Source organism: Ictidomys tridecemlineatus, chromosome 11 (assembly GCF_052094955.1).
Source record: "Ictidomys tridecemlineatus isolate mIctTri1 chromosome 11, mIctTri1.hap1, whole genome shotgun sequence".
In the NCBI taxonomy this organism is placed as follows: Eukaryota; Metazoa; Chordata; class Mammalia; order Rodentia; family Sciuridae; genus Ictidomys; species Ictidomys tridecemlineatus.
The window spans coordinates 116,256,940-116,272,873 of NC_135487.1; the positions used below are offsets into that span (position 1 = coordinate 116,256,940).

At 34.4% G+C, this 15,934-nt stretch overlaps 1 protein-coding gene across 1 annotated transcript in view; it reads right to left on the reverse strand.

Annotated features, from left to right (window-relative positions):
• Window positions 1–15,934, reverse strand: part of Atf6 (activating transcription factor 6) — a 213,084-nt gene that overhangs the window by 176,479 nt on the left and 20,671 nt on the right. Inside the window, exons 5-7 of the mRNA XM_078027138.1 lie at window positions 13,241–13,370; window positions 11,791–11,994; window positions 5,905–6,125 (exon numbers count right to left, since the gene is read on the reverse strand). Coding sequence (XP_077883264.1) covers window positions 5,905–6,125; window positions 11,791–11,994; window positions 13,241–13,370 — 555 coding nt within the window. The remainder of the gene's footprint in view (window positions 1–5,904; window positions 6,126–11,790; window positions 11,995–13,240; window positions 13,371–15,934) is intronic.

Below are 15,934 nucleotides of genomic sequence, written 5' to 3' on the forward strand. Positions count from 1 at the left end.
GAACAGAATAGAAGACAGAGAGACAAACCCACATAAATACAGTCATCTGACATTAGATAAAGGTGTGCCAAAAACATACACAGGAGAAAAGATAGCCTGAAGAATTGTAAAGTACAGGAAGGCAGGCGGAAGGGAAAAGGGGAAAAAAAATAGAAGTACTGGGGATTCTAATGAAGCAAAACATATTCCATAAATATATGAACATGTCAAAATGAACTCCATAATCATAAATAAGAACTGCATCAGAAAAGATGCACACAAAACTAGTACACTGCATGACTGCTTCTGGGCAGAGGAACCTATTTGCTAAGAACTATCTCCCTAGAATGAATTCGCAGGATAAGTCTGCAGGAAAGGTAATCAGAGCCAGGAATGGTAGCTCACACCTGAAGTCCCAGAAGCTTGGGAGGCTTAGGCAGGAGGATTGTGAGTTCAAAGCCAGTCTCAGTAACTTACTGAGGCCCTGAACAAAGTGAGACCCTGTCTCTAAATAAAATATAAAAAGGGTTGGGGATATGGCTTAGTGTTTAAGTACTCCTGGATTCAATCCCCGGTACCAAAAAAAAAAAACAACAACAACAAAAACAAACAACAACAACAAAAACACTGAAAGGCAATCAGAGAAAGGAGAGAAAAGTATTTAATTATGTAAGATATAATCCATATCCTTTAAAAATGATTATTAGCTAGCTTTATCAGGATGCCAAACTGAAAAACAGAAAATAAAGAAGCTAGAGCTGCCACAACAAAAATCTGCACTAATGCACAAGGGGGCAGGAGAGGGATAGCAACCCTGTTCACTTCCATTTCCAAAGCTACTGTAACCACAATGAAATTTAACTTCCAAAATCTTTATTCAAGAAAAACTTTTAGAAGCCCCAAAACTCCATTTAAAAGAAATGGCAAATATTTTAACAAGGCATGTTTTTCCTTTATTTGCAGAGTCCCTGGTAGTAGCAGGAACTCTGCAAATAAAAGTAGTCAGCACAGAAGTAATTTTTTCTAAACTCTAGATAGGTTTTTAGATCTCCAAATTTTTCTTGTTGAATTGGTTCTGATAGATTCATCTACTTTGCAGCCTAAAGAAATACCATAAATTTAATGTTTTCATTGTTAAAGAATAGGTGTCTATTCATCATTTATCTTCTAAAATATAAGCCAGCCACATAATTTAAGGCTGAAGATTCAGTTCATATCTCAAACAGAGGCCCTATTCTTGGGTCTTACTCTTAAAACAAAGCCAAATCCCTATAGACATTTAGCTTGCTTTTTTCTGAAACAGAACACAGGCACTCTTCATTTTTTCGAGTTGCTTTGCATTACAAATAGATTATTACAGACTCATGTTTCTTGAGAGACACTGCTAGTGGGTCTCTTGTTGTTCCTACACACTTCTACTGAGTATGCTAAGAATGCAAAGCCCTGATCACTATTTCCCAGGCCATTTTCCAGAGTTTCCAGCATCTTCAAACAATAAGGTAAAGCCTGCATTTAGACAATGAAGAAGCTTGCTTTCTGTTTTCAGTAAAAATGGTAGATTCCTCAAGTTCACATTCTTCCCCTGAAAAAAAAAGGAATGCTATATACAGAGCATCCACCTGGGCCCACATCACATTACTCCCATGCTATCAATACTAACATCTGAAATCTCAAACTTAACTTTTTAACGCCCTTTCTAGAGAAAAGAAATACAAAGATCCAATTTGGCATGTCTGGAGAATGGTCCTTCACACCATTTCTAAACCTAAAGGCCAATGGAAAGGGATTTCCCAACCACCACGTCTCTTTTCATCATGGTTGTGGAACCCCAGGCAGAAACTTCCCAAAGGATAGTCTTTTGGCAACAAAGGGGAATCAAAGTATTTAACCAAAGGTTTAGAAAGAGGATGTAAAGTGATATAGGGTTTGGAAGATGTTCAGAAGGAATACCTAGGACCTCCTGGCAGTATAGTCTGTACTTTTTGTTTTGGATGGGGAAGGGTCGGGGGGTAGTACTAGAGGTTGAACCCAGAGGCACTTTACAACTCAGCTACACTCTCCACCCTTTTAATTTTAATTTTTTATGTTGAGGCAGCATCTCACCAATTTGCTGAGGCTAGCCTCAAATTTGTGAACCCCTTGCCTCAGCCTTCCAAGTCACTGGGATTATAGGCGGATGCCACTGCACCCTGTTAGTCTGTACCTCTTAATCATCTTCCCATGTAAGGTTATTTCTAATTCTTGATAATTTTCTTTCCATTGTTCAAACCTGATTTCCACTAGAAGTCTTTGTTCCACCTTAGCCCACTGTGGAATGTGTATAATTTAACCAATTTTTTCTTGGTCCTTTGTCCCAACAATCCTAATAATGTAATTCAATAATCTTCAAACCAAGGCAGTAACATTTCATAAACTTTTGGGATTATGGTGGGTAGGAGGAACTAATAAATGCAGTACAGATTGAAACACAAACACAGTGCTTGTTTTCAAGCCTTTGGTTCAGCATCTGGCAACATTCAATTGTCCTTTAGAGAAAGATAAGCATGCACTCCTATGAAGTCAACTTTGTAGTTCTAAGATTACCATTTATTAACAAACTGCACAGAGAATTTCTAAATTGAAACGAGAGATCACGTTCATTTTTTCCATCAGGATCAGAGCCAAAAACAAACCATATTTCTTGAAAACTTAGGTGAGGTTTTGTTAAACAAAACAGATTTACCAGTAAAAGGCAGGAAGAGTGAAATTATAATTTGAACCAGGCAAACTGTTTCATAACAGAAAATGTGGCACTTAATGCAGTTTGCAGAATATGGTATGCTAAAAACGCTACTTATGGCAGTAGGAGGCCTCTAGAGAGTAAAACCAGCCAAACAAAAGAACTTAAAAAGGTAGGAAAAAAGTATCCATGTCACCATTACAAAACCACAAGGTTGATAATTTTTTTTTCTGAATTAAAGCTTTTTCTCCACACTTTTGGTTTAAAAATACAAAAAAAAAAAACATATGATAAAAAATTTTCTTTGTGAATTAGAAATTTATACTAATTCAAATTTATCCTAATTTAATGTGACTTGAGTCCAACAAGCACATATACTGTTAAGGTCAACCAACTTACAGAAGACTATATAAGCATATCAAAGTTCTCTTCTGCAGCTCCTTCTGGAAGAGATTTACTTTGAGTTCCTGAATGTGTTGGCCAGCTGATAGGACAGACTGGTGCTTCTTTAGTTGAAATAAGTAGTCAAAACTCTACTAAAAAAACTTTTGCTGAAAAGTCTTGGCTCACTTCCTGATGTACTAGCCAAATGAAAATAAGCACAAAAACTTCAATGTAAGTTGACTAGAAAATTATTCTGATAGTCTTTAGGTCTCTAGCACTAATCACAGAGTACCTGAGTTAGTCTTTTATAATAATGTCAATTCTAACTTTTGGAAAGTAATTAGAAAGCTAGTCAATAAGTATTGCTAAAAACAAGCTAATACTAATTAGTGTGACACTTTCTCATCTCACACATCCCCTAGGTTCCTCAGTGTCAATGCAACTTTGACAGAAAATTACTCAATAAATTTTCAGAGCCTTCTTAAGAGTACAAAAGCAGAAGAGACATGATCTTTCACATCAAAGAACTAATAAAATATGTCTGGCTAACATACCAACATATAATTAACTGAAATATGTTTCCAGATTATAAATGGGTCAGCAGCATACAATGATGATTGCCAATATTCAGATGCTCATTATTTAGATACTAAATCTAAAAGAAGAAAAAAAACCTCCTCTGGTTTCCAACTCCAGATAAGTTATCTGTACTTGTTCTAGATAAGTCCTCTAGAAAAATTATCTTATTTTCCACATGACAACCTTCATTTCTTAGAAGATTTCTCCCAAGTTACTTTCAGCCTTCTTCATGTTACCGAATCATTTCAATCCTTAAACCACTCCTCTTCCTATAACACAGTTTCTAGACACCCTCCCCTCCTAGCTATGTTCCTCTTGATTGTCCAAGATTGGGATGTCATAAATGCATGAATACAGACTTTAACAACTGTATGATACTGTTGACCTATATATTTTAAAAGTTATGATTAGTCTTTATCTTTTTTTTTTCTTTTCTTTTTTTTTTTTTTGCAGTGCTGAGAATTGAACCCAGGACTTCTTCACACATGCTATTTTTTATTTTATGTGCAAATTATTTTTAAAAAATATTTTAAATGTCCTAACATATTACATAAATTAACTTCAAATATTTTCTATTGTTAAGTTTCATTTGAGTATATTATATAAGAAACATTCAAGTTCATAATTTAAAGAGTATTAAAAGGAAATATAAAGGGATCCTTTTAATTTTTTTATATCCTTTTTCCTCATTCTTAACTCTAGTCTTCTCTGAAAAGCATACTCTTTTTTTATTGGTTGTACAACTTTTTGATAGTAAATACCATGGAATATTTTAGGATTTTTGTTATCACTGTTCTTTTACAATATTTTATAAATTTTCCCATACACCAAAAGAAAAGAAATATAAAACAATCAGCTTCTATTATATTTTTCCAATCTTGCTTTCTTTATCCTGTGCTTACCACATACCTACAAAATATTTTAAAATAAAACCTTGCTTTGTACTGTTCCACCTTCAACTGAAACACATCCTATACATTAGTATCTATTAAGCTGTAAGCATTGTGCTTACCTTTTCTAGTCCTCAAAATAAACTAATAATCAACTCTAATTCCATATTGTTCATATTCTCTATTCTGTTATGACAGTAATTTGCCTATACCATGTCTTGGCATGCACTATTTTTAGTATTTACACAAACTATAGGACCCTTTTCTAGAACTTGGGTGTTCTACTCTCACTAGACAGTATTTCTTTGTTATGAGTTTTTACAATATTGCTACTTGAGATTACGTGGTTGTGTTTATGCGTTAGAAGAGCAAATTCACAACTAAATGGGTAATTGACACCATGGTTAATGAATTCTGATAGGCAGATCAGAGAGCGGTCTGATAAAAAAAACCAGCATATTCACTGGATTCATAAAATATTTTGTAAAAGTCCTTTAGAAGAAAGAATGAAATAGCAATATTAACAACTAGTAATATCCATTTTTATTTTAAAGAAAATATATAGGCTTTGCTTGTCAAAATTTGAGAGAATCTACTGTTAGATTATGAAACTTTGATTATATTTTAGGACCTGGATATTTTGTTGTATATTCACTCACTGTGGAATATATAACAAAATAGTTCTAGTCACTTTCAAAGAAAGCAAGTTAGCTAGCAAGTGATGTAACTGGCTTTAGAGAATAACAGATCTTAGGAAACTCTGTGAAGTATAAGTTACAACAAATCCCTACAACATGCTAGAAAATTTGAAGGTTTGCAAAGATAGGAAAGTTCCAAATAATTATCAAGAGACAGAATTCCTAAGGGTAGGAATATCATTATGCAGTGCTGAAAACCCTTCAAGAAGTCTAGAGAAGCTAAATATAAAACCTGACTTAAAAAGTTGTCCACAGACACTTATCTGGGAAGTTGCTAAAAATATTTCAGTCAGGAAACATGAAAGAATCTGTAAAATATTAATAGATGATTAGGTGGAGGAGGTTTGAGGAATGTGATGAGAGGGTTCTAAAGTAGTAGTAAAGAAGAGGGAGGTATGCATACTTCATTTTTCATCAAATCACCTCAGTCTTTAACATTTGCCTTCATGGAAAAAAAAATTTTAAGAAAAAAAAATTTTTTTCATTTACATTCAAACATAATAAGCCTTACCCTCATTTTCTACCTAACACTAGATGTGCAATTTTTTTTATTTCACACAATATAACAAGCTTTTAAAAACAAGACAACAAAAGCAGAAGGTATTTTTGGACTTTAGAAATCAGGCATTAAAAAAGGGTGAAGTTTTAAACTTACATCTGAAACCACATTTTTCACAGGACTTTGTAGGACAGGTTTAGTCACAGAAAGTTTTCCATTCACTGGGCTGTTCACCACAGGAGCGGGAACTACATTCACCACCTGGTTAGGTAGCTGTGTGGCTCCCCCACCCACAGCAAGGACAGGCTGAGCAGAGGGCAGAACTCCAGGTGCCTGAAGTTGTACCACAGTAGGCTGAGAGAGCAAAAGAGTCTGACCTGTGTTAGAAAAAAGAAATCAGAGAGTACATAACTATAGTGGCTGGGAAAACAGTTTAAAATCTAGGTCTTTTCTGCAGACATAATAGCTAAGATCAACACTGAGGAATTTCACACCAGCAAGTAAAACATAACCAATAGCACCATACATTCTGCTATTGTGTTTTTAATGAAACCATCCTCTTTGAGTTATCACTAACAATATACTTCCAAAACAGGTATGATGATGCACGTCTGTAGTCTCAGCACTTGAAAAGCTAAGGCAGGAGGATCCCTTGAGCCAAGGAGTTTGAGCCCAGTTTGGACAACATAGGGAGACCTCATCACAAAAAAATAAATATAAAAAACAGTATTTTTCATATTTACCTTTTCAACTACATACACATCAAATTTGCTACTATTTATATATAGAGAGAGATTCTCTAAGTATTAACCTCTAAAGTGTACTAGTGCTATAAGGATTTTTCATATTATAAATAACAAATCTTTTATATTGAACACAAAGAACCATATATTTTAAATTATATGATTATAAACATATACAATACTGAAAAGCTACTGAAAAATGGAATAACAAGGATTACATATACCAAAAAAGTTAAAACCATTTTAGATGAATTCTTAGCTAACAAACACAGTAAACACAAATCTGTAATTTAAAAGTCTGTAGATAATACTAACTCTTTCAACCCCTGCCAAAAAAAAAAAGCCTTCAAATTTTTTCTTAGCCTTCACATTTATCAGTATTTTAAACTTGTGCCTACCTGAGAACTAGTATTATTACCCTAAAGAAAACTTATACAACTCATAACACTGATCTATTAAAAGTTTTACTTGCCTGCTAAGTGTTTCCTTTCAGATCTGACCAATTTTATAAGGTGCTGAATGCCTGGCCTAATATCCACAGCTGCTTGGGCCTAGCTAGCAAACTAAAGGTACTATAGCAACCAGCAACTAAATTTCCATATAAATTTATAATTCTTCTTTAAGGAAAAAAAAAGTATTATTCTTTCAGACAGTTTAACATGGCTCATAAAATTCAGCTTGGTATTTCAAAGGATTAGGAAAAACTAAAAATCAAAATAATGTTTTAGAACACCTGTTTTTTTAGAACATCTTTCTTGGTTAAAAAAGATCACTGTTATAAAATTAATGTCTTTGTTTCAGATGACCTAGAAAACACACAAAAAAATAGAATTTAACTAACAGCATTTTATCTTAGATAAATTAGTAAATTAGCAAGAAGAAAGATCTAAAAATAATTTTATAGATTTATAATATATACAGTTTATTTAAATAATTGCTAAACATTTTTATCTTCTCATTTTCTCTTGTACTCATTTCTATTATGACATAAAAAAAAACTGGGGAAATGGCCCCTAAGCAGATATAAATTTAAACATAAGACCAAGGATTAGGTTTTTAGTAATACTTAGCAAGAAATTACAATTAAAATCTACAGAAAATTCTTGCTACAAATATGGATTTGAGGATGCCTTGCAAAATGTCACAAGGCTACCAACCCTCTGACCCATACTCCAGGATCTATAGTTCACAGATTGAAAACCACTGACTTAAACCAATATTTTGAGAAGTGATGTAATGTTCCATATCCTCTTAGTTTAAAAATTATGATTAAAAAAAATGCCTGCCCAAAACTTTGGGACTACTCCCAAGAATAGAGGACAAGGGAAACAGAATTAAATTTCTTCAAAGAAATCATCAGATTTCTAACTTCAGTTATAGATTTAAAGGACTGGCAGATAATGCATGCAGGCAGCTGTAATATTGCTTAAAATTAATTAAGAGGGCTGGGGTTGTAGCTCAAGCAGTAGCGCACTCGCCTGGCATGTGTGCGGCGCTGGGTTCGATCCTCAGCACCACATACAAATAAAGATGTTGTGTCCGCCGAAAACTAAAAAAATAAATATTAAATTCTCTCTCTCTCTCTCTCTCTCAAAAAAAATTAATTAAGAAAAATAAGTTTATCCTGTCTTCTGTCTAGTTATCACCAGATCCTTATTGAAAGAACTGCAACTTGGAGAGAAAGAGATGGAGGATTCTCAAGGCAACGTCTGTGCAATAAATGTGGCTCAAGTTCTACCAGGACTCCTTTTTTTCCCATGTGGTACATCAAGTCCTTTAGTCACAGAAGTTTCAACTATTCTCAAGTTATCCAGCAACTAGGACAAGGATCCTCTATATATTCCAGGCATGTTCCCATTCAGGAAAGAATGAAAGGAAATAAATTTCTACTAAAATGTGTTCAAGAACAAAAAATTCTCATGGTGACTTGCTAAATGCTGACCAGACCACAAACTACAATGCAAAGGACTGGGGCTTTTAATAGCAGCGGAACATAATTACTACTGTTCCTGGTGTGGAAACAGATAAAAAGGACATACCAAAAACCTATTTATTCATTTTAGCATGCTCAAAATCCTCCTTGGCATTACATGCAAATCCTCTTAATGAAAGGCAGCTGGAGACTTCTGACAATGTATGACTCACTGATTTTGATAGTCACTTCTTCCTTTTCAACTTTCTTCACAGATTGCAAACCATGTATCAAACATTTATCAAATACCTATTCTGCCTAAAATAGAATACCTGTGTGACTTTGGATAAACAATTTATGCCAGTTATCTCACCTATAAAATGGAAATACATCTATCCTCAACTATCCTTATAGAGATATAAGGATTACATAAGATAATGTACTTAAGCACTTAGAAGAGTGTCTGGCACATAGTAAGAGCTTAAAATATTATGTATACTAACACCTTTTTTGAATAACAGATTCTCTAAGGACACTGCATGTATTATTAATTCACTAGTTTTCAGAGTAACTGTTACCTGTTTATGTAAATTTAACTACTCAAGGGTAGGGAATTCTTGAGAACAAGAACATATCTCATTCTTTTAGCAGCAATATAATATAATGATTAATTACACAGACTAAGCCAAACCAACTGGCTCAAATTTCAGACACTTCTTCTTCAAAAAAGTAATGTGACTTCCATCCTGTTTAATAATTTGCACTATCACCTACCCAAAAAGCCCAAGACAGAAATACAGAAGACATTGTAGATCTTCCTCTCTATCCTTCATCCACCCTCCACACCATCCAGTTACCAAGGCCTACAATTCTACATTTTTAACATATCTATTCTCCATCCTGGTTGTCATCCCTGCCCCACTTCAGTTCTAGGGATTGAACCTAGGGCCACATGAATGCTAGGGAAGTGCTCTTTCACTGAGCAACATCCCAGCCCTAGCTGTCCATTTTCATTACATTCCAGACTTTCATATTTTTGCCACACTACTCAAATTAGTCTTAAAGGACATGTGCAGAACTTAGAAGCAAAAAAATATACCAGGTTGATAGAATATATTCTATCACACCTGGTATTTTTTTTGCTTCTAAGTCTAGCAAATGACCAAAATTCAAGGACTAATTACTGAGTAAAAGTGTAGGCAAAATGAAGTCTGAAAGTATAAAATGTAAGTATAGGGCTGGGTTGTTGCTCAGCGGTAGAGTGCTCGCCTAGCACACGCAAGGCCCTGGGTTCGATCCTCAGCACCACATGAAAATAAATAAATAAATAAAGGTATTATGTCCATCTATTAACTAATAAATAAATTAAAAATAATATTAATAATGTAAAGTTAGAAAACTAAACAGAAGAGAAACTGTGAAAGGTTTTACGTTCCACACTAGAGAATTAGGATTTAACCATATGGGAATTATGTCTTGTTTTTCAATGGTAAAATTCTATTAATGCAGAAACCAATTAACTATAAAATTCCTTACCTATATTTCTTCTTCCTCCCTTCCCATTCTCAAATAAATAAAAGATATATATTTAATCTGTAAAATAATAATATCACCTCTCTACACTGTATTACAAAAACAAACAAGGTTCAGTGCCTCATATTAACACATGGTTACAAAAAATAATCTTCAGATCATGGGAAACCATTGAAATTCTAAATAATATGTGATTCCAGTTTCTAGAACTAAGAAACTGTTCAGAAAAGAATAATCTGTCTTCCTGCTATAGGTGAAATCTTCTATCACTTAAACCTATTCAATGGTCCAAGAACAAACTCTTAGGAATATCCCATTCTTTACACACTGTCATATTAATGCCAGACTTTTACTTTTTATAGATGTGCTCTAATAGCTTATAGGAATGATAATGAGGTTCTTTGTGAGTTTAAAATTCTTAGTCTTTGGAAAGATACAGATCCTTTTGAGATCCTAATGAAAGCTTGTGAGACTATCTCTTTAAAAACCCATATTATAAGCATATAATAAATCTTTCACTTTATTTCAAGGAGTTTATGAACATTAACACTCAGTTATAGATCACAAGAATATCTATTCTACAAGATTACTATTTTTCATATGAAAAAAATTTGACTGTACTGAGATGGCAGGCATTTCAGCTATTTTTGTTTTGTTTCGTTTTATTTTTTGGTAGAATTCATCTATTCTGTTTAGTTCCTTTCTTTCCATCAATGTCTAATTATCTATGACCATGTAATAGAACAAAGCTAACAGTGGAGCTCAAATGTATTACCTTGCTTTTATTAAAATTAAGCTTCAAAAAAATAAGCTAACAACTATAAATACAACCATAAAGGCAAACGTTACATTGATGTTTATTTAAAACTCATACCCAGTAACACCTACTACTACTTGGTGCCAAGAAGTTAAATCCAGAGAAAATAATGTTATACAAACTTTCTCATATTCATACATATACATATCAGTATATAACTAAGCTGCCTAAAAGATTGCCATAAGCAAGTGATTCCCATATGTGAGTAGCACCAAATCCTCATTGAACTTCTTTCAGTGTCAATCTAAAATTCCTGAAGAATCCCAAGTATGTGAGGCCATCTGGTGGATAAAATACAGAAATACAAATTCTTAGCTAGTTGAAGAGAGTTTAGGTTTCTTCCTAATGCCCTGTTTACTAAACCATTCAGTCTCCTCGGAGATAAAGAACCAGACTCTACTGCTGAAACATACCTATATGACCAAAAATAGAACATATTACTTTAAATACCGCGATCACTCCTTAAAACAAAACAAAACCAAAAAAAAAAACAAAAAAACAAAAAACCCACGGCCATAAATTTTCAGAATAAAATGGCAATCTTTTATTTTAACTCCTATATTTCAAGTGGTTATATAAAACCAAACACTTTAAGCAGCCATGGATGCAAACAACTATTATCTCAGCTACTTAGGAGGAAGGAAGGAGATTTGGGAATTTGAGGCCAGCCTGAGCAACTTAGCAAAATATCTGTCTCAAAATAAAATCAAAAGGGCAAGGGATAAGCACCCCTGGGTTTAAACCTAATACTGAAGGAAAAAGAAAAAAACAAAAAAGCCTTGAAAACAGGTATCAATAAAAACTGTAAGAAAAAAGAAGTATTGGATATAATTGATCTGGAGAGCTCTCTCTGTTAGGACAAGAACCACATATTAGTCATCTCTTCAACATCCTCAGAAGCAAGGATAATTCCTGACACATCACACATGTTCAGTAATTATAACCTGAATTTTATATATATATATATTTAAAAAGTGACAAAATCTTTATACTATCTTCCAAATAAACATATACAGCCTCAATTTCCACAATAGTACCTTTAGTGGGTGCAGGCTGTATACTAATAATTGGTTGCTGCTTTGCCAATGGCATAAGTGTTGGTAGTGTCTGAATAATGATGGTTTTTGCTGGAACACTGGAGTTTGTTTGAGTCTTGGGTGCTGCTGGAAGTAATAAAGGTTTGGGCTGAATTGAAGGCTTTGAACCCATCTGAATTTTTTTCTTTGGAGTCAGTCCATTTTCTGGAGAAAAAAACAAACCACAAATCAATCTAAGGCCATTGAGCAAGTCCTAGAAAACAGATTTTATTTAAACACTTTATACATTATCTTGACTTCTGAGTAACTCTTGCACTGGAGTTTAAGCATACCTACCCTGTACCTGAAAGGACCAAAGAAAATTCCTTAATCTGAGATCCTCCTTTTTGACCAAACTGCAGTTTTGAGAAGGAACCGTAAAGGAGAATAGCTAAAATCACTGAATAAAGCTTAGAGATGAGTAAATTAATAAATGTTGTGGAAAAATGACCCTCACATTCACTATCTTTAATCAAAACTGAAAACTCTCCTAAAGATGATTAAGTGAAAGTCTATTTTAAAGTTTTTTCACCTACAAAGATATTATCAGCCAGGTGCAGTGGCCCATGTCTGTAATCCCAGTGGCTCAGGAGGCTGAGGCAAGGCAAGAGGATCCAAAGCTCAAAGCCAGCCTCAACCAAAACAAGGCACTAAGCAACTCAGTGAGACCCTGTTTCTAAATAAAATGCAAAATAGGGCTAGGGATGTGGCTCAGTGGCCAAGTGCCCCTGAGTTTAATCCCTAGTACCCCACACACAAAGAAAAAAAAAAAAAAAGAAAGAAAGGGAGATAATCATCAAGGTGTGCTGGTGCATGCCCCTGGAGGCTGAAACAGGAGGACCTCAAGTTTAAAACCAGCCTCCACAACTCAGCAAGGCCCTAAGCAACTGTTTCAAAATAAAAAAAAAAAAGAAAAGGGCCGGGGATGTTTCTCAATGGTTAGCACCCCTGGATTCAATGCCTGGTACCAAAAAATATATTAAAAACTTAAAGAGATAATCAAAGGAGATTATTTCTTCCCTTTCCTCTCTGCAGTAATCATATATAACAAATAATATAGATCCAATAATTTAAAAACAACAAGCCAGTTTAATAAACATGCTTAATCCAACATTTTCTTTTAAAAAATGTAAACTAATATCAAGTATGGTAGCATACACCTGTAATCCCAGCAACATGGGAGGCTGAGGCAGGAAGACCACAAATTTAAGGCTAGCCTCAGCAATTTTGTGAGGCCCTAAACAATTTGGCAAGTTCCAGACTCAAAATAAATAAAAAATGGGGGGCTTGGGATGCAGTTCAGTGGGTAAGCACCCATGGGTTCAATGCCTGGTACCAAAAAGAAAAAGAAAGAAATGAACCTAAACTCAGTTGGAAATAGATATAGAGAAATTAGGAGTTAGAGTAATACCAGTTTTGCTCTTAGGACCAATGATGGGCTTATCTTCTCTTAGTGGCTCTGCTGAGGAAGGACTATTACAATTTTCACCATATAAGGAAAGGGGAGACATCTGGGAACTAGAAGACAAATCCAACTCCTCCTGCAGCAAAATAAAAACAAACAATTTAATGCAGGAGAGTATAATCCTTAAGCGTAAATTTGCTTAATAAGAGAGGCAACATCCATATATAAATAGAAAAATTCTTCAAAGGCAATTTCAAGGCAAAGATGTTATATACACAGAATACATATATGATGTTGTAATGAGAAAAAGAAAAAAAAAAGTGTGTCACATTAGATTGGATAGAGAGAAAGGATGGGAGAGGAGGGGAGGAGTAAGGAAGATAGGAAGGGCAGCAGAATAGAATTGACAATATAATTGATGTATGTACATTCCATGTATGTATTATATGTCAAAATTCATTCTGCTGTCATGTATGACTAAAAAAAAAAAAGATGTTATATACTAGAAACTACAGGCTAAATACTAAGTGACTATGGATAAATCAACATTATCAATCAATACCAAAGGAAAACTAACTCAAAATGTGGAGTATGGGGCTGGGTTGTAGCTCATTGGTAGAGTGTTTGCCTTGCATGTGTGAGGCCCTGGGTTCGATCCTCAACACCACAAAAAAACAAATAAATAAATAAATAAAGATACTGTGTCCATCTACAACTAAAAAAAAAATTTTTTTTTAAATGTGGAATATGTCTATGCTATCCCCTTATATTAAAGAAATAAGCTAGGCCTGGTGGCACATGTCTGCAATCCCAGCGGCTCAAGAAGCTGAGGCAGAAGAATCCCAAGTTCAAAGCCAGCCTCAGCAACTTAGCAAGGCACTAAGCAACTCAGTAAGACCCTGTCTCTAAATAAAATACAAAACAGGACTGGGGATGTGGCTCAATGGTTGAGTGTGCCCCTGAGTGCACTGTAGCATAGGCCTATAATCCCAGCAACTCCAGAGGCTGAGGCAAGAGGATTACAAATTCAAGTCTAGCCTGGGCAATTTAGCAAGACCCTGTCTCAAAATAAAAAGAACCAGGGATGGAGCTCAGTGGTTGAGTGTCCCTAGGTTCAATCCCTAGTATCACAAAGAAAAGGGGAAAAAAAGAAAGTAAGAAAATTAAGAATTTCTTAAGACACAAAAGTGATAAATAATAGAAAGTGAAAAAGATAATAAGCCTAATAAGAGCTTAATATATTAAATATACATGGAATTCTTTCAAATAAACAAGAAAAAGACAACAGAAAAAATTTCAAAGAACAGGAATAAACAATTTATAGCAGAAGTCCAACATTAATGAGAATGTAAATAAATGTCGAAAACGATCAGTAATCCAAGAAATGCAAATAAAAAAAAGGTTCAACATCTGGCAAAAATTAGAAAATCAGACAATGTCAAGCATTATCAGAGAAGTTACAGGGATACTCAAGCACTGCTGACTGGCCTACAGAGTACTACAATGACCTTGTAGAGCCATATGGAAGGAAGCACATGTCAAATTAAATATCTATACATACTATCATCCAACAACTCTACTCCTGGGTATACATTCCAAAGGAATTCTCACACTGGCCCACAAGTGTGAAAATATGTATTGTGATGTACGTAAAATGCAGTAAACATGTACTTGAAATGTGCAAAGTTAGATGCAACAGATTTGATATATAGAGAGCAATATGGATTAATATTAACATAGTGCTAATTTTTAAAAATAAATAGTAGAAATAAGTCTAAATAGTTCCATTTATGTAAATTTAAAATATGGGCATAAAATTGAAATCAGTGAGAAAAAGAACTTTTTAATAAATGATACTAGAATAAACTTTTTTTTTAAAACCCCGATATGCTACCACTAAGCTATATCCCCAGCCCTTTTTATTTTTTATTTTTTTATCTTAAGAGAAGGTCTCACTAAGTTGCCTAGGCTGGTCTCATTGTAAACCACTAGATATATTATAGCTTTTTTTTTTCTTTTTCTTTTCTTTTTTTTTTTTTTTTGGTACCAGGCATTGAACTCAGGGGCACTCAACCACTGAGCCACATTCCTAGCCCCCTATTTTGTATCTTATTTAGAGATAGGGTCTCACTGAGTTGCTTAGCGCCTTGCCATTGCTGAGGATGGCTTTGAACTCAGGATCCTCCTGCCTCAGCCTCCTGAGCTGCTGGAATTACAGGTATGCACCACCAAGCCTGACCTGGATTATAGTTTAATGGTAAAGCACCTCTGGATTCAATCCCCAATACTGCAATAAAAACAACAAGTAAATGAAATGAACTTCTGCAACATTGTTGCCATGGATACAAAACCTGAATCCAACCCTTAGCAAATATGAAACAAATCTAACTGAAGGTACTCTACAAAATATATATAGCCTCTGATCTCCAAAAGTGACAAGGTCATGAAAGTCAATGAAGAATGAATAACTATTTCAGACTGAAGGAAATTAAAGAGACAAGACAATCCAATATGACTCCAAACTGGATCCTTTTGCAGGTCTAAAGGACATCACTGGACATCTGATACACTTTAAATAGGAGCTGAAGATTAGATAGTAATGTATCAATGTTTATTTCCTGATTTTGATGCTACATTGTTGCGATATAAAAAATATTCTGGCTTGTAGGAAGGAGACATTAAAGTATTTGGGGAGACAGG